The sequence below is a fragment of the Cyprinus carpio genome, chromosome B5 (genome assembly GCF_018340385.1).
Source record: "Cyprinus carpio isolate SPL01 chromosome B5, ASM1834038v1, whole genome shotgun sequence".
Lineage (NCBI taxonomy): Eukaryota > Metazoa > Chordata > Actinopteri > Cypriniformes > Cyprinidae > Cyprinus > Cyprinus carpio.
Window position 1 is genome coordinate 30,212,490 of NC_056601.1, and position 23,969 is coordinate 30,236,458.

The following is a 23,969-nucleotide window of genomic DNA, read 5'->3' on the forward strand; positions in this document are numbered from 1 at the left end:
TGATCATTTTAGTTTCGGATAATCAGTGATTTGTTTTCGACATATTTTCGTTGCATTCATGCAGCTGCAAAATTGCATTCCATAAAATTCCCACGCAGCTTCCCCACAGCCTAGGCCTAATTTATTTATATATATATAATATATATCAAGTAATACCTTTTCTTTTTTTTTTGCTCGTGTAGCGTGCGAATATTTGTGAATGAAGACAGGACCGAAGTAAATGTTGGTGAGCGTGAAGCGCACACTAATAGACCCACGCCGCGTACGTGACCGCATCACAGTCTCATTCAAAAAAGAAAAAAGAAAAAAAAAAGGAGAAACAAATCCGCAGAGAAGACTGTCACAGCGGAAGAACTATGAACAGTAGACTCTGAGCAACAACAACAACAGCAGCAGCATCTTGGATCGTCTCGTGACACATGCGGACACAGCAGCGCTCCTGAATGAGAAGCCCTGCAGTGGGGAGAACAGCTGATCCACTTCCTCCCAAAAGGTATTGCATTCTGCATCATGCAATATTGGGCTTGTTTGCTTTTCAGATTTGAAGATATTTCTAAATGCAAACCCCCCAGTGTGTGAGTTGCTTTAAGAGCACTGCATCCTAAGTGCCTCAGCGAAGGTCACATTGGTGTGCTGTTTTTAAATTATACAGCAAGCAGCAAGTTCAAACACGACGCTTTCAAACACAACACTCTTTATTTTTATTTTATTATGTATTGCCTCGTGTCCGTGGGAAAAGCTTTACTGTCTGTGGTGCGGAGTTATAAAAAGGGACGCAGAATGAAAACATATGACATCATCGCGACAGGCTTCCTTATTCATCCGAAGACTTCACGAATTCACGCCTTCCTGTTCGCGTTTGGAACTACTGATCAATATTGATCATCGTCGCAACACTGCGTCTGTTTCAATAGGTAATTAGTTATTTATCTGCGAACTGTCACCGAATATGATGTCAGTGACACAGACCACGGAAGTTTTGACGTTCTGCATCGCATCTGGCGTCATAGTTGCGCACAGTTACTAAAACACTGGGTTGGTTTATTGCAACCATTTATTTTAAGCAGTCTCTTCACTTATTATTTAGAAGGCGTAGCAGATGCTCTCTGACGCATAAAGATGGGGCCATTTCTTTAGTGCTGTCATGTTGTGAAACATAGCCCTACATGAACCCTAAACCATCTATTAAGCAATATTGCTCTAAAATGATTTGCATGTCGTCTTTGTGGGTGTATTATTATAAAAAGGAACCAGTGACATGATATGGCTGAAAGTAGCTAGGATTATAATAACTAGCCTACATATTATAATGCAAGACATTCAACTATGTAACGAATAGCCTATTAAATTATTTTTTAACTACTAAATCATTTTTAAAATCTAAAACATTCAGTCATTCTTTGATTTGTTATTCTTTATGCATGTAGCTCTTGTAGGGGACATAATGCAAAACACGAATCCGATGAAGTCATCATCTTAACCTATATAATCGTTCAATTGCATTGTATTTATTTACACATCCGGGATTATTTTCACTTGGCTGATAGCCCCGCCCCCGCAAACCATCAATTGGCTGCTTTACACGCCAGTAACGCGCCGCCCCGCCCACTCACAAAGCAGCAACTCTATCACAAACACAAAGAGTGCAACAAAGACTAGAGAAATGAACAGCCTAACCGACACGCAAATCTGACAGATATAGTCTCAGTCTGAGGTCTCAGACGGAATCTGCACCGAGACAAGACAACCGAAACCAAAAAATATCACAAAGTATGCTCTGAGAAAAACAAACAAACAAAAAAAGCTTCAGCTTCCCTATAGAAAATCTATGCCAAACTTCGAATTGAGATCCGGTTCAGGTGGTAAGTTGGGACTTTACGTTCATTTGAAGCTGAGATACTCATATATTTGTCATGTGAAAGCATGATTATTGTTTTAGAAAGCTTGTTAGTAAATTGACAAGCTAAAAACCATTCCTTTCTAAATCTCTCGTCTGTCAGTGAAAGAAATTTGGAGCCTGATGCATACACGCGATTTATAAATGTTAATTATACGGAATAAAACTCAAATATAGTATTTTGATTGCACGAATCATACAATTTAACGTTGACATTGGTGTTTGCAGATATCAAGGCTCAAATTGAGTCTCTGTGTCATTCAGCGCTTCCTGGTTTTGTCACAAAGCACGAGTCTTTGTTTTGTATCCACATTGGTCACAGAGTTTCTTTGTTGTTTTCTCTAAAGATCCCGCTGACAACAATCAGTTTGCACCTTTTATAACTGGTAGCCTATTGTTGGAGCGCTGAATTGCTTTTATGAACATCTTGCTTTAGTTGTTTGTCCCTTTGCAGCGAAGTAAAACAAAAAATGCTTAAGTTGCACTGAATAAGTGACCTGCTTATTGCTATTTTATAAGTGATTAGTAGCTTAACGTGGCTATTCGAGCTCTTAAATAGCTAGATTTGTTATAGCTATTATTGTTTTCCTTAAGCCTTAATGCTCATGATTAGCCTTATCCTCTCAGGTTAACACGCGCTCATGAACCTCCTTTGTTTGTCTGCTGTTGAGCTTCCTTCAGATTCACCGTCCTCGGGTTTTATTTCGTTAGGCTACTTCTTTTGTTCCCAGTAACAGATTGAATAGTCATAAATATATTTTCACAATGTTATATATGTGTGTGGTTTCAATCAACTTATCTTTATAAAAACACGCATGACTTGTCATTTGCGCGAGCACGTAATGTGGTTATTTTTGTTTACACAATATAGTTCGTCGTGCATTAAATACTTTAAATATTGGTGGTAATCTCGAGCTTATATGATTGCACGTTTGTAAAACTAATAGATTTGCATATTGCATATCCACAGATATGATGTTTACAGGTAAACAAGTTCTCATTTCCACCGAGACGCGTGCCACATCGCGCGCTGCTCGAGCTCTAGTTTCCTTCATGAACGCGCAGCAGTGTTGCCATCTCCGCATATTATACGTGTTTACGTGAAGTCGCTTATAATTGTGGGGAGTTTTGATGACTATAAATGGCAATACAGTCGCATATTTAAGTGTTAAAGAGCATAATGGCACAATGACGTATGATCGACCACTAATACCAGATGACAAATATTCTCATCTGCTGTGCAAATCGCAGTATATTTATATAATTATTAAAAGCAGTACCCCAAATCCTCTTTCATTCCCTGTTTCTGCTATTCTCAGAATCTCTTTTTGCGCGTATGCAAAGATGTAACTGGTAAGTTTAAATATGTAAAATGTTTAAATTATTTGTAGAAGTGGATATTCAAGACTTTTATAGCATCAAGATTCATTTTACATTGCGTAATGGATGTTTCATGCAAAGCGAAAGCAAGATGGGGTTGCTTCTCCATGCTCATTTTAGGTCATTCAGAGCATGTTGCTTGTTTTGGGGAGGTCTGGCAACACGTGGCGCCACAGAAGCGGAGCTGGTGGCTTTGTTGGTCGGCATGGTTTGAGCTTCCTGTGCTATTGCGGAAGTGTCTGTGTTGTTGCCCTCTCATTAGCAAAGTATACAGAGTTTCCTGTTATTTTCTGATTAGACTGTGTGAACAGTATGCAAACTAAGGAAAGACAAATGGCAAAAAGAGATGGCAATTAGAAAATGCACATTAAAATCTTCCAGTGTCTCATTCAGCATTCGTCTTCAAGTGTGATGAGAATGACTTAGAACCGTGCTTTCCAAACCTGTCCTGGAGGACCCCCTGCCCTGCACATTTTGTATGTCTCCCTAATCCAGGGATCTCCAACCCTGCTCCTGGAGAGCTACCATCCTGCTCCAACACACCTGTCTGTAATTATCAAGTAGCCCTGAACACCTTGATTAGCTGCTTCAGGTGTGTTTGATTGGGGTTGGAGCTGAAATCTGCAGGACAATAGCTCTCCAGGAGCAGGGTTGGAGACCACTGCCCTAATCAGACACACCCAACTTAGTTCTTGTGGTCTCTACTAATGACCTGATGAGTGGAATCAGGTGTGTGAGATAAGGGAGACATACAAAAGGTGCAGGGCAGAGGGGCCTCCAGGACAGGTTTGTTAAGCACTGACTTAGAATCATGTTCCTAAAAAGTACCATGGTAAAGTGGTATCACATGGTAATATTCAGAGTCCCTTTATCTAAAGCAGGGGTGCACAGATTTGGTCATGGATGGCTGCTGTCCTGCAGAGTTTATCTCCAATCCCAATTAAACACACCTGAACCAGCTAATCAAGACCGCATCAGTTGCACCCCCCTAAGGACGGCCCTGGTTGGGGTGCCTCCAGGACCAGGGTTGAGAACCACTGGTCTAATAGACACTGGATTTCTCACAGTGGCAATAAGGCTTAGCTCGGTGCACAGGGCAAATAGCTGCCATTTTTGACATGCTTAAACAACTGTTGTTGTTAAAAGTGAATCTTAAATATGTGGTATTCACTGGAGGGAAAATCGTTATTATTCACACTTCGTCAGGCACACAACGCCTCACAGGCTGATCAGGCTTAAGGTGTCAAGGGTGAAGAGGAAATGATTGTTTTCTTTCATTTTTATCTTATTTTAGCTGCTCATTTGCTTAGTATTCTTTCAATTCTAGGACTAATTTTCATGCTATATAGAAATAGTTCATTCAAGTTGAGCATGGCACTGTCAACACCAAGCTCATGGTTTGATTCCCAAGAAATGTTCAAGATTGTATATTAATTAAAGATGTATACCTTGTAGGGCTGCTCGATTATGGCAAAAATCATAATCACGATTATTTAACACGATTATGAGGGAGCCATATGACCAAAACTTTAAATGAGTGATTTATTTAAAGAAAGTGATACATATAAAATATGTATTTTCTGTAAATATGGTTGCTATGACCTCTACATTGTAGAGACCAGTGGAATTTCAACAAACAAACAAAAAGTCCTCAAAATTATTGGAAATAATTAAACTGTCAGTGATAAAAAAGCAAAGGACAAATACAATAGAATAAAAAGATACAAATGAAACAAAATGTGCTTTAATGTTTTTTTATATGTATTTTTTTTATAAGTCTGTGACGAATCAAATCGGTTGAGATGCTAAAGAAATCACGATTCATTTAGGGGTAGGAGGTTATATGAATGCATGTCTCAGGGGAACTTACTGTCTTTAGAAAAGTTTAGATGGTATTTTTTCTTTTCGTGTTGCCTCTGTATAATGCATATTAAAGTTCATAAGTGCAGCGCTGCTTGTTTACAGCAGAAACCAAGGAAAGGCTTTAAGCGCCACCTGCTGGCAGAGAGTGAATCTGCGTCTCGTTCAGCTCGTCCGCTGTTTCTGTTTCATGCCGATATTTTTATGTGTATTTTCACAAAACTGAAGTCAAACCATTCGAAATTTCGAAATTATACAATCTAATTTAAATTAAAAACTGCTTTGGATCATGATGAAAATGCAGTGGTTGCCTCTAATTTATATGGAAAGAGCACAGACAAAGCCTTATTTTGTTTATATGAAGAGATTTATTTTATTTGTGTTACTTATTTATTTGATGTGAGGCTTGTTTTAAAGTTTCTATCTAGTTTTGTTACTTAAATTTACATTCTATTTAATTTTTGTAATTTAGCAGATGTTTTTATCCAAAGCAACTTACAGATGAGGTCAATAGAAGCAATCAAAACCAATAAAAGAGCAATAATATGCAAGTGCTATATTAGTATATTACTATTATTATAGTTATATTTCGGTTTCACAAAGAAATGTACAGCATTTTGTCCAAGGAATAATAAAAGGACACATTTAATTCATAATTTGTCTTAAATATCATTTTGTTAAAAATAAATAAATAAATAATAATCATGAATCGAATCGAATCGTGAGTTGAGTGAATCATTACATCTCTAGAAACGGAATGCTTAGTCTTTCCATGCAGTTTCAAGTTTCAGAAAGGATGCAAAAGTATCATAAAAGTAGTACATATAACTTGTGCACTATATTAAAAAGGCATTTTTGTTTTTCTTTCCCTTTATTTCCAGGTCGTATTTTCTCCCGTGGTGTCTGTGTGGAGCGTGCCACACATCCACTCCAGAACAACGACGGCTTTTGCTTGCATCTTCCAGTGTTTGTTCTGTCAGCAAGTTCAGCAGAGCTGCAACTCATCTAGTGCCAACCCAGAGGAACCCAGTGAGGAGCACCAGGACTGTGAGATGGTAAAAATGACAAAGTCCAAAACCTTCCAGGCTTACCTGCCCAACTGTCACCGAACCTACAGCTGCATCCACTGCCGGGCACATCTCGCCAATCACGATGAGCTCATCTCAAAGGTCAGTGGAGTCTCTAATGGACTCACAGACAGTGTTGGAGAGTAACTAATTAAAAATAGCCATACTACCAACTCAACTACTTTATTAAGTACTGTGACAGTACTTCAGCTGCTTTCAAAGTGCTGTAGCTTTTTATTTCTTTAAAATTTTTTGATTTAAAATATATATTATATATTTAATTATTATTATTACTTTATTATTCTATTACATACACACACACACACACACACACACACACACACACATATATGTGTGTGAGTGTAAATAAGTGCTGTCAAATTTGGCGCGTTAACGTGTTAAAAATATTTAACACAATTAACGCAGGGGTGGAGCTAAGGTTGGCCATCCCACTCACAACTGCTGCTTCTGTCTCTTTTTTCTTGACAAGAATTGCATTAATTCATAACAACAACATCAAAACAAACACATCAAATGGGAGACTTTTCAGATGCGCACTCCAACTTCACCTCAGGCGCTAGTCAAACGAGCATGGAAAAGGTACAGGTGAAGACGGAGCATCAGCAGAACAACAGTGAACTGTGGTCAGATGAGATGGGTTCAGGTCATATGTCAGTAAAAACAAAATTTCCTGTCCTGTCAGCCGTTATACTGTGCTCATAGCACATGCTCTTCAGTTGCGCGCACAAATGCAGTTGCGTGCTGTTTATCATTTCATATTAAAGCGCAAATGATACTATGAGCATGCAATGTCGTAGGTATGTCATCAGTTAAGTCATGAAGTTGCTAAAAAGTCAATTAAATCTGCCTTAAAACTGTGCATGTATGTAAGTGTTTGTTATATTAGTCACATTTAAAAACATGTCTCTGAAATGCAATGGTTTTCAAAACTGTCCTGGAGCAGCCCAGAACTGTCTCCCTTATCTAACAAACCCAATTCAGCTCGTCGGCTCATTAGTAGAGACTTCAAGACCTAAAGCATGCCAGAAAAAGTAAAGAGTCGTGAGAAAGTATGATGCGTGTCAGATCTGCGGTATGTTCAGCAGCGGCAGCTCTTAAAGTAATAGCAGCCAAAATAACCTAATAATTTAATAGTTCATAAAGGCCTTCTGAAGCAAAGCAAAGTGTTTGTGTAAGAAAAACATCCATATTAAAAAATGTATAAACCGTAATCTCTAGCTTCGGCTGTTGTATGCACATTCACAAAAGAGTAGCGTTCCAGTGGATGTCGTAGGCATAGCATAAGCGGTTACATTCATTACAACATAACACTACCTACATATATCACTTTAACTAGCAATGTGCACAAGTATTGAAAAGTAACACCAATGATCGATTATGTAAACAAAAATGATCTTTCACGATTATGTGTGACATGTCTGCAGAATTTGAAATTCAGTAACTTGTTTTTAATTTTAATTTGTTTTTAATTGTATAATTACAACAATTACCATTATCTACATGCAACAAATCGCTCCATCTTGCAACAGGCTCTTTAAAAATAACTTTTAAAAAATACAGTGCTTTATAAATCATGACACCAAATCGCAACGAAAATATTGTCTGCTCTTTTCATGATTATTACGTCATCTGCAATGCAGCCAAAAAAAGGCTTTTAGTTGATCAGCAAATCTTCAGTAAGAACTACCATACTATAAGAAAACACCTGTAATTTTCTTAAGAAATAAGAAATAAGATGTTCTTAAGGAAGAAGTTAAGAATTTTTTGAAAGTTAAGTTTCTAAGAATGTTCAAGAAGTGAAATTCTTGAAAAGTTCTTAAGAAGTTCTAAAATACTTTCTTGAGAAAAGTTTCATGAATCCGCTTCCTCATTTTTATAGTGAAGCACCTATTTAAATGCTCACATACAAAAAGAAGGCACGTCACACAGCATTATGGGTCTTAAACCTGAAGCTGTTCAACATGTCCTCTTAGTTTTCATGAGCTGCCAGGTCATCTAGTAACGTTTTATGGATTATGTTGACCTAAGGAAAGGAATGTGGATTAACTTGTATTTCTATTACGTTTTTGGAGACATTTGTTGTTGTTGATTATTGTGCAATTCTGTATTGTTATTGTAAAAATATTGCAATGGCTTCAAACAGGTCAAGGCTAAAAGTACTTCACCTAAACAAAGGAGTATTTATTTATGTGTGTTTTTTCCTGGTTTTCAGTGCATATGCATATATATATATTCTATTACGTATACATACACACATATATATATATATATATATATATATATATATATATATATATATATATATATATATATATATATATATATATATATATATATATATCCATTGCTATTGCTAAATTTATTTATTTACACTTACAAGTTTTTTTACATTCAAAATATATGCGTCAAGATACATTATATTTATTTTTTATATAAAAAATAAAATATATATATATAAAAATATATTATTACATGTATATTGCTGAATTTAACACTTAATTTCCTTTTTTTTTAATTTTACACTTTTTTTATTTTTGTACTCAAAATTCACTACAATTATATTTTAAAACAGAAAACGTATAATATATATTGGCAATGGCTATAGATTTCGGCGGTGATGTGAGGCTGAATAACGCACTTCTGTTAACTGACCTGGCCAATGTGTTACTCTTATCACTCGTAGTAAAATATATATTTCTATAATTCTAAAATCTACTGTAGAAATGTCCAAATCTTATTACCGCCAAGTTATGGCTTGTTGACACGTAATGATGATGCACTGCAATCTGTATATAAATACAAGCAAGATCTAAAATAAGATCTGTGGAGAGCAGCAGTAATATCATGCCCTCTTTACATGCAGATTATTGGACTGACTGTATGCGTCCTTGCCAGTTAAACTTTTTTTTTGGACATGAAGGTAGACCAGGACAAAGAATTTAATTTCACATTGCGCAAAAAATGTATTTGAATGGGCTTCAGCTCAGGCTCCAGTGCGTTCATCCTCCAGAATCTTTCAGAAAGTCTCTTTTCGTTCTGTCTCCACGCCCGGACAGGATTGTTTGTGTGTCCAAATAAAAGCATTAATGCTCTTAGCACTTGAAAAACACCACATGCTCTTGGGAGGTGTGTCGCACTGGGTGAAAAGAGGTTTTGCTGTATGGCTGCATTGAGCTCTCTTGCAACTTCCTTTCTACATTTCATCTTCTCAGCACCAAGAATTACCTCTAAGCTGATTATGCCATTGGGTGATAGTCTGGGTCCAGCACCTCTCTCCCGTTGCTACTGCAAACCTAAGGGCTTTTTCATGGCACGCATATTCATTTCATTAACAAATGGATCTGCTCGATGGCAGCTTGTATATTATAGAGGCTACATTGTTTCTGCGATGTTATCTGCAAGAATAGACATTAAACCATGAAAAGCTCAACAGATCCTTACATATCCTGACATTTAGATGGTGCCTTAAAGATGGCTTTGTTAAAAATGACCCACTTTATTTCAGAATGGAGGCCTTTATTATTGCTTGAAAGTGGAAAATATTTGTGGCTTTTTTTGTTTTAACTGGTAAAGCAGGTCAATTCGATAATGACATACTTTCATTCTTCCAGCACAGCCACAAAAGCCGAGACTTGCCATGTCAGAAATCATTCTTGTTCTTCTTGTTGTTGTCTTTCATAATGCAAACATTCTTGATATGTTAATTGTGCTGAAACTTTATTGAAAGGATGCATACTGTCCTACTAATGCATTCTTTCATAAACAAGGAGGTATCAAGGTATCTTGCATTATGCTGTCACAAACTTGCCAACATTAGAAAGGATTAGCACGCATGGTGCTAGCCAACAAAAAGCAGGACTTGCATGCTGAACTCTTGGATCGGCATCAAACATTGCTAATGGAATGCGGACAGTATTGTGGAAAGGCTAAGCTAAGGCTTTGCTGCAGTAAGTCATCATCAAGCACCACTCTGGCTCATAGACAGACACCCCATCTGCTCCAGAGATGGGGCATTGAGTAGCATTTCTCTACATAAAGACCTTTATATGTTAAGCAATGTAAAAATCCTTACATGGGGCACCTCCAAAAAATACTCCTAGGTTCTTGGAAGAATTACATAACTAATCGCTCTGCACCATAGGCACTTTCCCAACACAAAGCCTGTTCTAAAACATTGGCAGCATAATTATTTTACCTTCTAAGATGCCTCTTTTCGGCCAAATATACTTATTTATCTTGCGTAAATTTATTGCACAATTTTGTACTTTTTAAGATGCCTCATTTTGGCCAAATTTATTTATTCATTTATCTGTTTCTCTTCCATAGATGTATTTTTATTTCTAAGATGCCTTGTTTTGGCCAGATTTATATATTTATTTATTTATTTATTTATTTATTTATTTATTTATTTATTTATTTTTCTGGCTAATAATTCATTAATAATGCATAATTAATTTCTCATAATGCATGATAAATAACTAATAGTTCATCAATTATGCATAAATTTATGTAAGATGTATAAATGAATCAGTTTGTACATCTTAAATTTATGCATCTTTCATAAATGTATTAATTTATTGCTGAATAACTGCAAATTTTTTTTTTTTTACATGTTTTATATATTTACTCAAAATTTACTACAAATATTTGAAAACAGAAATTGTATTATATTTAATGACATAGCGATTGGTAGATATTGGAAGTGACACCAGGCAAAATGACATACTGTTAGCTGGTCAATTTATTACAAACTGACCAAAAGTATGATTAATTGACCTGGCCAAAACATTGATCTCTCTAAAATCGAATGTAGAATACAATTCCATTACTGCCAAATTATAATCCCAGAATGCCTTCTGCCAGACAAAAAAGAAATCCAAGATGACAAATAAATCAAGAAAAAAAGTTTATCATAAGGTTTTTTTCCTTTTAATCCTAAAAAGTATGCTATTTTAGTGTCTAATTTAAAATCAACTATTTTAGTGTGCTCTGTTTTCATACTTATCAGAGTAATGCAAGGTTAGAGACATGCTAAGCTGCGAGTACAACTGCCTGTGACCATTTATGAAGTTTTGGCCTTTATCTGCATCTGTTTGTTGATGGGTTGGCAGTTCTGATCCCTTTTTTATAAAACTCACTATTTCTCCTCCTCAGCAGTTAAAATGGGTTACCAAACCCCTTCTATCAGATGTGCCTCTTAACTGCTCCCACAATCAGGTAGTGATTGTAAAGAATTAGAACAAACCCGGCTTTGACTGCAGTTTGTCTCAGAGCCAGGCGCCTTTGATAGGAACAGTAAATGACCACTTGTTCTGTTTTAACAACAGTAATCTCAGGTTACATTAGCAGAAGAGTTAAGATCAGCGAGAGAGTGAGGAACGTCAGCCAGTCAGTGCTGAGTAAATTTTCAGCCAATAAATAAATGAAGACCGGTAAAAGAGGCAGGAAAGAATGGGTGGTTTGTTGAAGTCAGGTGGAAAGTTTTAGGCTTTCAGTCAAAATCAGCCTGTGTTGGCTGCAGGAAGAATCTCAGACATTTTGCATAAAGTCCAGAGAGACGTCTGTTCTTTGATGTTCTATGGTTGTGGACAGAATATCCCAACTTTAAAGTTGTGAGGATGATGCTGGTCAAAGTTTATGAAGTGATCATGACTCAATTAATAAATGCCATAAATCTTGTGACTGGCTTTTGAAGTTATACTGTAATGCTACATGCTCCAAATCTATTGTATTAAAGTATATAATTTGAGCATGCACAATAACTTGCACATATGCCAGAATGCATTTCATTTTTTATTTACATACACCAACCAGTTTGGGGTTGGGAATATTTTTTTATGTTTTAGAGAGAAGGCTGTTATGCTCACCAAGGCTGCATTTATTTTGCAGTGATATTGTGAAAAAAGTTTTGTGAGAAAAGTTGTGACCAGTCTTAAAGTTTATATAACAGGCCACCAATACCAGTACAAGTGTATGTGCATTTGGTAGAAGGTTTTGAAATGCTATTCTAGGTTTGGTTTTGTAAACCCCAAAGAAGGAAATAGTATTCACCCTTTTGTTTGCAACATTTACTGTATGCAGTAGGCCACAAGTCCAAACTGGCAATTTAAATAATTGATCTACTACACTTCATTGCATGTGCAGGTTAACCTAAATAGCTTTGGCCCTTGTCATGCGGAAAAAAGCTTCAGTGTTCATTAACCTTTTAAAAGAGAAATTCACCCCCTGGCAAATAGGAGCGAGTTGTCGAATCCCAGGGATCCCTTCTGTGTGGCCTGCTGTTATGGTTAAAGTAGTTGAAAACCAAGCAACACTTACCAAGATATCCTCAAGCCATGTCAAATATCTTAAAGTTACCAGTCATTTGGAACACTGCAAGGGAAAAAGTCATTTAAAGTCTAACTTGCATTCTTTAATGAATGAATTGCAAAGAGAATCTCTTAAACAAAAGACTGTATCTTTAATATTTCTTACTAAAAAGCAAGTTGAATCAGAAGCTTGCATAAAAACACTTTGTGTTAACATTTGCACAATGTTTCTCATTACTTATTTGCATTGAATGTTTCCCAGGACTGTAGCGCGCGTCTTTTGTAATTCTGGCATAATAATGGAGGCAGATCTGTAATTAAATCTCATTGATCTGGCTTAAATGCATTCTCTTCCTCCTAAATGCACTGCTTTCGCCCCTCCTCTCATTCCCATGTGCATTATGCACATACCGCCATTGTAGCTACAGCCAGATTTACTTGTCCCACAATGTAAAACGACACAGTTGGGGGCCTTTCATTGTGTCAATGTCCCTATAAAATTACCTGTTGGCCTTCGGCTCGAGCTGGTTAGACACTCCCCTTAGAAGAGTTCAGACAGCTGCTGTGGAATACTCGAGTCATCGGCAGTGGAAAAGTAAAGCCGATTCACCCCGTCCCAGCTCTTGCGACTGAGGATGACAGCTGGTTACCAGGAGCATACTGGCCTAAATCCAGCCACTTACACCAACAACAAGCATGCATTGCATTTGTAGATAAATCATAGTTTGAATATTCTTTTATTATTAACTGCATTGGTGAGATTTTCACAAAAGGCTTTCCTAATTCTTGGTAATCCATATTTTTAGCTGGTGTGTCAAAGCACTCAGTGCTCCATCCATGAATATGTCAGTATAACCATTGCACACAACATACTTTATTAGTATAACATACTACTTACTACAGACCAACTTTTTATGACTAAGTTCTCAAGTGTATTTTTTCCAGTCTCCTCAGTGTATTCTCATCATCACTAAGTGTCATAATTCATTATTAGTGGTGTTTGCTAAGACAAGCATGACTTTAACTATTGCGCATACTAGTAGGATAATGCTAAAAAGCGGAAGTGTTTTGAAGTGTTTTTAAAGCCGTTAAAAACACTTGCTAGTTCAGGTTGTTTGGACTAAATTCTATTATCTGTGTTAACAGGGTGTGGTAGAGGCTAAACAGGTTAATGCTTAAAAACCATCAGCGGAGATATAGTAGGGTTAAGGAAGTGGTCAAGAATTTAAAGAGCCAGAGACATTGACAGAGAAGAAAGAGAGACACAGACAGCTTAAAAAACAACTGACACTTATGATTGGAAATATCTTTTGGGATAAACCCAAAAGTATGTTATCAAGCTTCAATTCAAGCTTCAATTTTTTTTTCACAAATTGCACAAGTACTTATGTCATGAACAGGAGATCTAGATCAGATTTCAATGATTTCAGAGAATACGGTTTAAATTTCACTTTGTTCTCAAATCTAAGACTTTGTGTCTTATGGAAGAATTTTACAAAACTTATGTTTTTTTTAATAATTTAATTTAACTTATAATTTTTATTTATTTATTTATTGCCATTTTGGAGCTTGAAAGTTTGGTTTATATTGAAAATAGTGGACATTAATCAAATATTCACCTTTGTGTTCAGCAGAGGAAAGAAAACCATACAGGTTTGGACCAACATGAGTAAATGATGACAGAGTTTTCATTTTGGGTGAACAATACTGTTAAACACTGAATGGAAACCCAACAGAAGCGCCTTCTGTCAGTGTTCAAGTTTATCTCCATTTTTATGAAGAGGAATAAAGGCACCTCTGTTCCTTCACTCTCCGCTAGCCAGCTCAATGTGTGGAGCTGATTATGTAGTCTCATAAACCCACATACACACGTTTTCTAAAGAAAACACTGTTTCATACTTGCACACACATATATGCCGAGACTCATTTATGAAATGCACATGTTGGCCTGTGACCAGAGCTTGGCTGTCAGAAGCCAGTGTGTTTCAGACAGACTTTCCATGAGCATCTACATACTCACACGCACATAGGCAAACATACAGAGAGCACCACAACACCCACACACACTCTTTCATGGAAAAACATCTGTGCATCTGATGTATCTGTGAGTGTGGGAGAACTCTGTCCATAATGTTATCATTCATATATAACATTATATTTCCCTTTTTGTCTCTCTAGTCATTCCAAGGCAGCCAGGGACGAGCCTACCTCTTCAATTCAGTGTAAGTATATATCTCATTCACATTAGTAATTTAGAGCAATTTCCATATTGTGAATTAAAATGATACACTATTGTTCAAAAGTTTTGGATCTGTCTTTTTAGGAAAATTGTTCTTTTTTACAGCAAGGATTCATTAAATTAAAAAGTGATCAGCTGTGGCAATAAAGATATTAATAATATTACAAAAGCTTTCTATTTCAAATAAATGCTGTTCTTTTGAACTTTATATTCATCAAAGAATCCTGAAAATTCCACAGAAATATTAAGCTGCACAAATGTTGATAATAAGAAATGTTTCTTGAGCAGCAAATCAGCATGCTGTACTAGAATGATTTCTGAAGGATTATGTGACACTGAAGACTGGAGTAATGATGCTGAAAATTCAGCTTTGCTATCACAGGAATATATTAAATTTGAAAAAATATTACTATAGAAAACAGTTTTTTTAAACTACAAATGAATCAAATAAATGCAGGCTTGGTGATCAGAAGAGACTTCAAAACATTAAAAAAATCTTACCGCCCCCAAACTTTTGAACAGTATTGTGTATGAGGGATAATGTACCTGGTTGTTTATGCAAAATAAACCCAGACAGATTCCAAGGCAGATGGGTGTTATATCACCCTGAAGGGGTTTATTCTGTCATAATGATCGTGTGACTGCACATTATCCCTTATATATCTCTATCTAAGGCTCATAAAGGAATGAGAATGGCTGTTTTGCATTCATATTTTAGCATTGCGCTACTAGTGTGTTTAAAGGGTTAGTCCACCCAAAAATGAAAATAGGTTAAATGTGTTCATGTTAGCGAACTGTGACATTCCTTAGGATATGCACAGTAGTGCATGAGTGTTAAACATTGCAATTGCAAAGATATAAAAACGTAAACACAAGAAGGATTCCTTCATTAAGAGTTTCTCTTGAAATATTATACAATATTGACTATACAGACTTTATGAAAGAATGTGTTAATGCAAAATGAGTTAAATTAGATCACTTCACATTACCACTGGAAAAGCCTGCTGATGCACGTCACATTATTTACAAATATCATATGCTAGTGTTTGAAATTACTACTTGTATTCAGCAATGATGCATTAAATTGATCAAAAGTGACATATACTGTATAATCGTTCTAATGTTACAATTTTAATTTTAAATAAATGCTGTTCTTTAGAACTTTCCATTCATCAAAGAATCTAGAATAAATATCATTATTTGCACAAAAATATTAAGCAGCACAACTGTTTTCACCATTGACAATAATCTTGAGCACAAATCAGAATGATTTCTGAAGGATAATGTGACACTGAAGACTCTAGGAATACATGCTAAAAATTCAGCTTCGCATCACAGGAATAAATTGTATTTTAAAATATATCGCAATACAAAAAAACTGTTATTTTAATTGTTAATAATATCACTATATTAATAATATCACTATATTTAATAATATCACTACATTTATCAGATAAATGCAGCCTTTGTAATTAAAAAATCTTACCAACCCCAAATTTGGAACGATATTGTGTGTAAGTTGTGAGATTATGATTTTTATTAAAGTATGTATTTCAATCATTTTGACCATTATATCAAAGACAGCTCATTATGCAATGCATCTGGTCCCCATCAGCTAATTTAAATAACATTTTGCTTTGCTACTAATTTGTAGGATTACTAACATTTGAGCCTCATTAAAGATGAGCAGAACAAATTTGTGTAAATCATTTGTAAGTAATGCTGCAGTTTGTGTATATGATGTTACCAACAGCATCTAAAATAGCCTATGCGTAGTCTGTTTTTATGTCAGTTGATTTCTGTTGAAAATTCAATGTAATTTTAAAGCTATTCTAGTCGTAGCTACGATGCTACATGGTTTCCAGTGATAGCAATCACATCTGCTGTAGTTCTGCTTCTGACCTCCTTATTAGTCAACCAGTAAATGTTACCCACAATGACTTTCAGGAAACCCATCGGTCACATGAATAATCATTTTGACCATTGATTAACCTCTTTTCCCTCAGTGTGAATGTGGGTTGTGGTCCAGCAGAGGAGAGGGTTCTCCTAACAGGTTTACACGCTGTGGCAGACATCTACTGTGAAAATTGTAAAACCACTCTGGGCTGGAAATACGTAAGTTAACTCTCCTTCCATTCCATGCAAATTATAGACTATTATTTGAAATGCTTTTCCTTGCATCCCAAGACAAGCTGCGTTTTGTTTCGAGTGTCGCACTTTGCTGATACGTGCTTGTCAGAGTGCTTGTTCTGCAGGTGCAGTGACAGCAGTTGGCTAATCTGAGCTGTGTGGATTTCTTTATTTTTGTCTACTGATATCCTGTTACTTTGCTGGTCTCTAGTGACCGGAGTTAACATCCTCTGACCTCCCACTGCAGTCCAGCACACATTTAGATCTATATATGTCTTTATTCACTGCTCAATTAGGACCCACTTCGATGCTGTAAGAGTTCATGCTGTTGTGTTTTCATACGCAATCCAAACAGCAGACCCTGAATAATAGATCAGTTTTGATAGCATTTTAACTTTCATTAATAAGTCATTAAATCAAGCACACATCTCATAATATAGTGCTTAACAGATCTGTAATGTGAATTTAACATTTGAAATTACATTTTATTAATATTTGAATACATTTAATCAAACATGAAAATATAGAAATAGACAATAAATAAATATTTTTTAAAGAAATTAATACTTTTATTTGGCAAGCATGCAATGCATTAAATAAAAGTGACAGTAAAGACATTTATAATTCTGCAAAAGATTTCTGTATCAATTATGTGAAACTGGATTATGGATTATGTGACACTGAAGCCTGGAATAATGGCTGCTGAAAATTCAGATTTTCCTTCACAAAAATAAATTAGATTTTAAAATCTAATTTTATGTGTTTTTGTAGACGGCAGGTATTGAAATATTGTGTGGTTGTTTCTCTTCCTGATTAAACCGGAGCTCTTATCGTGTCTCAGGATTGGTTAAGAGGGATTTTACACTCATGACTCAATCTTGTTAGTCTTCAGGTCTCCACATGCTCGATTACAAAGCCTTTTGATTCAAACTACTCTGAAACACTGATCACAGACCAGTTTCTCGAAGCTCTTTTCACCATCATCTGATGAGAAACTCTCAGGAGCAGCTCTTATTTCAAGCCAACTGAGTCAAAGCTGGCAGTGTAGGGTTTAGAACCAGAGGCACGCTGACACACCACTGCTCTAGTGGGCAGATTTAAGTCAGATGAGTAATGGACAGGTGTGAGAGGAGATTCAGACTGACTAAAGCAGTCAAAAACACTTTAGTTAAGCTGACCATACTAAAGCAATAGCTAGTTTTATATAATTTCAGCATGTTATATCATGTAACAGGGGGAGTCTTATTCTGTCCAGAATACATTAAAAGTCTCCTATTTTGCTTTTTTATAGCATTTTATTTCCCCTTTCTTGGACCAAACAAGTTCTTCCCTCTTTCTAACCTTTTTAAACAGGCTGTTTTGGCTACTGTATCTTAAAGGCCTCTGTTATCATGATTGGCTAAGATCTTTGTATCAATGTAGTTCCAGCAACAGTATTGCAGCAGTAAATAATAATAATCATTATTTATTATTTTATAGTCACATTTCGTAGTCATCCGTTCAGAAAAATTGCTATTCTATTTCCCCCCACCCCAAAATTTTGCAGCCATACTAGAAAAAGATGATGGCAAAAGACATATGTAAATGTGGCATATGTCATATGATAGTATATGTATCAGCTGTGATATAAACATTGCAGTTTCTATTTTTGTAGTTTAGCTTCAATACATGGTCTGGGTGCACTGGTGAGGAAGCATAACAATATCATAATCTTTTAAGAGAAAGGCAAAACCTGTTTTTCATTATTGTTAAAGGGACTGTTCACCCAAACAAAATGAAAATTTAGTCATCATTTACTCACCTTCATGTTTTTCCAAGCCCATAAAACTTTGGTTAAGCTTTGAAACACAAATTAAGATACTTCTTAATGAAACCTTAGAGGTTTTTCTCACTGCATTGAAAGTCCATGAAACCAAACTTTCCAAAAACAGATCCTAAAAGGTCATAAAGGCTAAACAAATCCATATGAATTGAGTGTTTTAATCCAAATCTTGTGAAGGGATTCAATCACCTTATATAATCAACAGATTCAATTTATGCTTTTATGTGCATCTAAACAATGATCGACAAATGCATACATATAGTGCATTGCTTATGGCAAACACAGAAGATTGTGTGTGTTTCATGTGTCAAGTGCTAGAACAGATTTAAAAACCCAAGTTTTGGATTAAACCACTCTTTTAAAGGCTTTTATGGCAATTTTGGATCTTCTGATCTTTTGAGTTTTTGTTACCTGAACTTTCAGTGGAGGCGTAGAAACCTCTCCGCTTTCATTAAAAATGGTAATCTGTGTTTTGAAGATTATTATAATACCAAAGTATTATAGGTTTGGGTGAGTAAATGATGACAGGATTTTAATTTCTGGGTGAACAATCCCTTCAAGTAGGCAGAAATATTGTTTGATTTATTTCAGTAGTCAAAACTGCACGTTTCTCAGTCCTGACGTTTCGTCGGTTTTTGTCTCTGTTACAGGAGCATGCGTTTGAGAGCAGTCAGAAATACAAAGAAGGCAAGTTCATCATCGAGCTGGCTCACATGATCAAAGATAATGGCTGGGATTGACCTTCACCTACTTCCTCTCTGCTCAGTGACCTTTGGGCTGCTCTGCCGTGGACTTTGCCGAGTGACACCACCACACGCACACGTACACAAACAAAAAACGCACAGACACGCGTTCGCACACACGCCACCGTCGACCATAACACATCCCGACATCTCTACTGGGTCATCACAAAACTCAAAGGCAGAGTGATGGAAAGCGAATCGAAGACGGTCTACGGTCACTGAAAGACTCTCTAGGACCTTTTTCCGAGATGTACATGTCAACACTTTGGGATCCGAACCTTCTCCCTTCCTGTTTGACTGCCCTGTTAAATTGTTTCGGTGTCTTAGTGTGCGTTCTTTTTGGACAGGAATCTCGAGTCCTTCCTGGTGGACTGATGTTACTGGTTAGCATTTTTCTCCTTCTCTGCGTCAAGCCCGTTCTGATTGTCTTTCCTTTCACTCTGGGGTAGTGACACTTGACATACGTTATAAGAGTTGGGGTTGGTTTCAGGGTTAGGCTATGTAGCAGTATATTTCAGATGGGGGTGGGCGTTCAGCATTGCAGTGGCATGGCATGTCCCCTGCGTTTTACCCGTTTTATTTCCAAATCTGATGACTTCACTGTGCAATTGTGGGACACTCTGGTACAGCAGTAGCGTCTGACCCCTACAGGAGCTTTAGTTGTCTCTGGTGCTTTTGGTGAGATTACACAAACACGCGTCTTTGAGTTGGCATTCGTGGCAGGTTCCATTTTTGCAACCGTACTATAGGCGAGAGAAAAAAACAAAACGAAACAAGACAAGCAACAGCCGTTTGGATGCACTGGACATTGGGGAAAACTGAAACTAGTGTCCTCGGAACATTGTTTGCGTTACGTTTTCATCCCCCTTCACGCCAAAAGATGACAAGATTTTACAAAACTATTGTTGTTGATATTACAATCATGTGTATGTTCATTGCTATGTGTAATTTATGTGTTAAACCACATGTTTGGACATGCACACGCATGTTAGCTCAGTGTGTTTTACGCATTATGTTTATGGCATACTTGAATGCAGTTACTTTGTTTGCACTTTGCAGAGGCCTTGTTCATGGGTTTAGAGGCAAAAGTCTGTCCATTTTATGGCCTTTTTTTCATGGTAAATAATGGAATGATTGTATTAGATGCTTTGAATGATTTTCAGGGTTGGGTGGTTGCTGGCTTGATCATCTCCCTCTACTTTCAAACACACTGCTTTCGCTTTCTTCCGCAGGCTGGCAGACCTGTTCGCTACGCTCGTTATTCGTCCAATCGGATTCGCGCATCAAAAGCAGGTCTTGAATTTTACAATCGGACACCATTCAGTGTGGCGTTACGTGATTCTTTTGCTGCTAATAGAGATAAATGCAATCCGGAGCTTTCACTTTAAACCTTCTGCACTTTACCCGGACTGTCTGAGAGCATGCGAGCGGATGTGTTCCTTTTGTAGCTTTTCTCCACATCTTTGCCTCTAAGCAGCATGAATCTTGTGCCTCTTCAAAAGATAAAAAAGAAAAGAAAAGAAATCTCCCTCTCCTGTGTTGTGCGGCGCATGACTCCGAGAACCCAGCACATTTATTAGAAGCTCTGCTGGAGCTTCGTATCGAACTCGAAAACGACGCGAACTTGGAAACAAATCCTAACAGAACCTCTATCAACTTGAAAGTTGAATATAATCCAGTATTTTTTCATAGTTCTATGTCAAAGCTAGAGATGTTATGAAACAGTGGTTGTATTCTGAAAAGTATATAAAAGGGGGCGGGGCTGTTAGAATGGGAGGGGGCGGAGCTTGCTTCCTGTAGAGGTAAAGAGGGGCATTTAATGTAGATTTTTATAGAATAGAATTAAATATATATCGACTCGTACAGATGAATATCGAGGTTTCGTCATGCTTAAGGGTGGGTGGGATGGCGGTTAATAGTAGAATGAGTGGCAAACCCTCGGTTGCCGTTCGCCGCCGATAAGGTCAGTCCGGTCACGTGACCTTCGAATCAGTCAAAGACAATGCAAACAAAATAGTTGTAGAAATATCTTACTTGAAAGATGATACAGAGTTACAGACAATACATTGTCCCTCTCACACAGTTTTGTACATAAAGTAACATATTTAAGGTTTTATACATATTTCTACTGGGTTAGTTTCTCTACTTCCCCGACTTGAAGCACTTTTGTTCACTGTACCTCTGGCTTTATACATGTGTGTGTGAATGATGAGAGAGAGTGTGTTTGGATGCATGTATGCGTGTTCCCTTACTTCCCTCACTTTATTTGTAGCCGTTTTTGCTGTTGTTCACTAGTTCCTCAGTGCTGTTTCCTTTATGACACTTCTTTTGCTGTCTCACAGCGTGTTTTGATGTGTGCTCTCTTAGCTTGATGATAATGAGCATTGTATTTTTTTGTTGTTTTCTTTAATATTAAAGTTGTTTTTTCGATAGTTTCCTGTCGAGAGCCTAATAGCAGAATGTCTGCTGGTCGTGTTTTAGCATCATGGTCAGCGGTGAGCTGGATTCACCTGCCGAAAGTCCACAATAGAAACACCGACCCAGACCGTTTTACAAAAAAACAGCTTTCCCTAAGATTTTCAGAAACAGAACTAGATCCAGGCCAGTGTCACTATCAGTGTGCACACAAAAAATGTAATCGCTCAACCAGAACCTTTTAACTGAGAACCACTTGGTCAAACCAAAAATCGAGTTTGTGGCCTCTCTGAATACCAAGTGGGAAATTACTTTGTTAGCTTTTTTTGGATTGTGATTTGACTTTTACAGCGAACTATAAAAGGTGTTTCTGATATTGGCAGTAGAAAAGATTGTTTACTGCTGTTTCTTTTAGTGACACTGGTTTCAAACCTTTCAGGAGCTGTTAATCTGAGATTTGTCATTCAAACGACATCTAATTTAAGGCAACAGTGGTATGCAAAGGAAACGATTGTATAAGTTTGCTGAGTTATTTTCTTAGGACTGTTAAAATATAAGGTCTAAAGCATGTTGTATTTAAAATGGCTATATTAAGTCGTGCCTGGTTTTCTTTCTTTCTTTTTTTTTATTCAATGCAAAAAAGCTTTTTTCTTCTTTTTACTTGATTACATTGCTTTGCATTCTGTCCTAGTAAAGAAAAGTCTCATTTGTCTGTTTTCACTGTATTGTAAACTATTCAGATATCACAATAAAGCTTAAATGGTATTGCAGTTTTGTTGGATATTTCTTTCAAAAAATATCAAGAAGCACTCCTATTCTTTAGCTGTCCTTCATAAAACTGTATCCATTTCTGAGAAGAAAAAACTTTATTCTCCTGTTGATCAAATATCTTTACAGGACTGTTTTTGGTCTTATGACACTCGCCCGCTGTGCGCACTGGCTTAAAACTCAAAAGTCGTGGCATTATAGCCATGTGTTGTCAGAAACGTTAGTAAATGTTGTTAGCACTTCTGAATCTCATTGCCAGTTGGCTCTGGAGCATTGCTGACATAGTAGCTGTAATATCTAATACCACAAAGGTTAATAGATTTATATGTCTTGCAGGCTACAAATTAAATTTATAAATTGTAGCCTAGTGGATTTTGTTTTCTTAATTTAAGCTTTAAAAGTTTGAAATAAATTAGTGCTGTAAGCCAGGATTATTTTAGGATAAATTAGACATTATTATAGTGTTTATTTATTTGTTTATTTATTTATTTTTAATAACAATTTGTTGTGTGTATTTGTCATTTTTATAAGTTTGTTTTAATATGTCTATGTAATTACTCCTGTTTTCGTTATCTGAGTACATCAACAAACTAAATGAAAATAAGAACTACCCTGGCAACTAGCTGAAATATAATAAAACTTTTTTACACTAATATATTTCAGTTAAAATATATTTCAATTGACTGGATTTTATGGTCTTGGTTTTAGTTAACTGTGTACAGTGGGGCTATTATAGTAATGTTACTTACTGGAATACTTTCACATTTGATATGAAAGTTGCCATGATTACAGTTTTTTTTTTTTTTGAAACTGGATTCTATCACATTATATCATACTAACAAATGTAATGTTCTAGTGCTATGGTTGTACAGTGTGAGTGTTTCATATTTTAAACATTATGATCAATGTTTAAATATTTTCTGCTTTAATAAATGTACGCACCAAATATTTTCTGTAGTAAACAAAAACATGCCTTTGATGTTGATAGAGATGGTTACGCTGAACCCCTTCAATATTCCTTTCAACTCAAGGCATCTATCAGATATTGAATATGTTCTAAAAGTTGAAAGGTAAAAGAAGGAGAATAAAGTATTTGAATTTTAGTCAGACAAGTAAAGTAGAGTTTTATTACTCATCTTCAGGAAAGTCCAGATTCAATGACCTGAAACAGCAGTCAGTCAGTGTAGACTATACAGTCTGTATTCATCATGCTGCTGGCCAATATAATAAGTATGTGCAATGATTGTGAGTGATTAAGTTTGAAATGTACATTCACTTAAGTGACATTTTATCCTACTGTATATGCAAACTTGAGTTCC

The 23,969-nt window shown here is 36.3% G+C and overlaps 1 protein-coding gene across 4 annotated transcripts in view; it reads left to right on the top strand.

Moving 5' to 3' along the window:
• Positions 1–266: 266 nt before the first annotated feature.
• Positions 267–23,969, top strand: part of LOC109082557 (yippee-like 1) — a 29,905-nt gene continuing 6,202 nt past the window's right edge. For 2 of the 4 annotated variants that reach the window (XR_006154760.1, XM_042723098.1), the window contains exons 1-4: positions 1,595–1,862; positions 6,019–6,306; positions 14,712–14,755; positions 16,779–16,887. Coding sequence is in view for 3 of the 4 variants with exons in the window: in XM_042723098.1 (XP_042579032.1) it covers positions 6,190–6,306; positions 14,712–14,755; positions 16,779–16,887 (270 nt within the window). In the remaining variant the exon portion in view is untranslated. Of the gene's footprint in view, positions 494–1,594; positions 1,863–6,018; positions 6,307–14,711; positions 14,756–16,778; positions 16,888–19,374; positions 22,648–23,969 lie in introns of those variants that run through there. The other 2 variants (XM_019097425.2, XM_019097418.2) reach the window with 2 other exon arrangements.